This window comes from Rhipicephalus sanguineus, chromosome 9 (assembly GCF_013339695.2).
Source record: "Rhipicephalus sanguineus isolate Rsan-2018 chromosome 9, BIME_Rsan_1.4, whole genome shotgun sequence".
NCBI lineage: Eukaryota > Metazoa > Arthropoda > Arachnida > Ixodida > Ixodidae > Rhipicephalus > Rhipicephalus sanguineus.
In genome coordinates, this window is record NC_051184.2 from 105,848,374 (window position 1) to 105,850,685 (window position 2,312).

Sequence of the window (2,312 nt, forward strand, 5' to 3'; positions counted from 1 at the left end):
AAATCTGGGGGCTTTCGCCGGGTGGCGCCTCTCTCTCTCTGCAGGTGTAGGAGCACACGGCTTACAGCTTCGGACAACTTCAAAAAGCGCTCCAGCATGTAATAACAAGAATTCCATCGCGTCCTGACTTCTTGTATCAATTTCAATGACTCATGTTCCCGCTTGCCGTCTTGCATCTGCATTTCGACCAACAATCGTGACGCAACATCGCTGGTGCGAAAGAAGCGGACGATCTTCTTCACCGTCATCAGCAGCGGCCGAAGGGCGACGAGAGATGTACTTTCATAGTTAGGTGCATCAGCGTCAGTGACGTCCTCCAGGAAAGCCTCCGCTTCTTGCTCATTTTCCGGGACCACCACTATCTCATGCGCTTCCGTTTCTGATGGCACTTTGTTCACTTCTAGACCAATGGCAGCTTGGCCTACTTGGTTGAGAAGATGGGCAACACAGGAGACGTGCTTATCCGCGCCAAATTCATCTCGGACGGCTGCCTTAATATTCTGCCCGCCATCTGTGACAATAGCTCGGATCTTAGCTTGATCAATATGCCACTCATCGCACAGTTCGCGCATTGCAGCACGGAGATTCGAAGTTGTCTTTCTTTCTGGGATGTACATAATGCCGGTTTCGATGTTCACTAGCTTAGTTCCTGAAATGTAAGAAAGTTTAAATTAAGACTGTGCACTTAATATCGTTACGCATCATGGAAAATAAAAAGGGCATATTCTTCAAAATTAAAAACAAATTACTTGCCTTCTCTGAAGTGAACCGTGAGACCAAGGTACGACCGCATTGTGTTTTCGTGCGTCCAAAGATCGGCTGTAATGCTCAGATGATCTGCGGCTTGAATTCTCCGACCAAAATGTGCTCTAAGCTCCTCGTACTTCGCTTCGAGACTCTTAGTGATGGTAGGCTCGGTTGGAGGCTTATAAAGTGGCTGCAGTGCTTTCACGAACGTGTTGAAACCATCTTCCTCCGGTGTGCTCAGAGGCAAGTCGTCGTGCACGATCATGTACCCGAGAGCATCAGTAACGTGTTTTTCTCGGACTCCTCCTCCTGAAACGCACCAACATATAGTATCAATATATACCAACAGATAGTATCAAGTCGTTGTAGGCTTCTCTTTTCGGTCCGAAAATTTTCCTGATTACGAGTACAGAAACTTACTTGCAAACGCTGCAGCATTGGCGAGGCACTTTTCCATCGGTCCATCAAACGAAGAAGAAGCAGAGGCACGTGAACTTGTAGTTGCAGCCGCATTAGCCAGTTCTCTAGTTGGAGCTCCAGTTGCGGCAGCTGAGGCAGCAGCACATTTTTCACCCTGAAAAATAAATGAGACGCAAATGGTGTAAAGAAAAATGCCACATTTCACATTTTGGTGTGTGTGCGTGTGTGTGGGGGGGGGGGGGTGAACGGTCTTCCGGCTTTTTGAGCGAATATGAATTCCCAACTATTCATCATTTTGAACACTTCTTAAAGCGAAAAACAACTTGATTTTCGTTGCACCCACCACCTACGCAGCATTGACAACCACCCGGGTCGACCACCTGACTTAACGCGCTGGACGCGCGGTCCTTTGCATCGACCGCTCCTGACCTTTATACAGGAAACTTACTTCTTTCTATTTATTGAAGTTATGACGAAGGGCATACTGGCGCCAATAAAAAATCAGACGATTTTAAAGATAACTTATACAAAGATGAATGGCTGTTGGCTAAATATCGAGATATTGATAACTTACCTGAAGAGGCGGGTTGGTGTCGGCAGGATGGGGTTCTTCAACATTGTCAACGTCGTTACCACGTTTCTTTGGGAGATGGCTTTTCGGCACGTGAATAGAGTGGGCGTGCAGCTGGTGATATCGTAGAGTCTCCGTCGCTGGCTTCGAGAAGAGCTTGCCACATTTATTACATCTTGCAGTCTTCGTTTTGTCATCTTCAGCAAACAACGACCACACTGCGCTCCTCTTCCGATTGCCCGGCATTACGACATCCCAAAGGTACCAGTATAACCACCAATGTGTTATAATTACACAACAAACACGCAAGCAACGCAAGCAAAGCAAGCCACACGTATAAGGCGACGCTCAAACAACTTAAGGGAGAGGAGGTGAAGGCAGTAGCAGCAGTAGACTTTGAGCCGGAGAGAAGCGGGCAAGTTCATTTCTGCCTCGATGGGGTGGAGCCGCCTCCTGCCCGGGCTTGAAGCATTGCGGAGTGCTTAGAGTTGGACGCCGTACGCGACGGAGATCAGGGCGAGTTCATGTCTATCTCTATGGGGTACGGCCGCCGCCAGCTCCGGGCTACTCCGGG

At 48.5% G+C, this 2,312-nt stretch overlaps 1 protein-coding gene across 1 annotated transcript; it reads right to left on the minus strand.

The window, feature by feature from the left end:
* Positions 1–731: 731 nt before the first annotated feature.
* LOC119406040 (uncharacterized) lies at positions 732–1,351 on the minus strand. Its single transcript, XM_037672889.2, has 2 exons — positions 1,168–1,351; positions 732–1,056 (listed from the first exon to the last, which is right to left on the minus strand). Exons 1-2 carry the CDS (start codon positions 1,202–1,204, stop codon positions 746–748), a joined length of 348 nt encoding a protein of 115 aa, XP_037528817.1. The 5' UTR covers positions 1,205–1,351; the 3' UTR covers positions 732–745.
* Between the last annotated feature and the right edge of the window lie 961 nt (positions 1,352–2,312).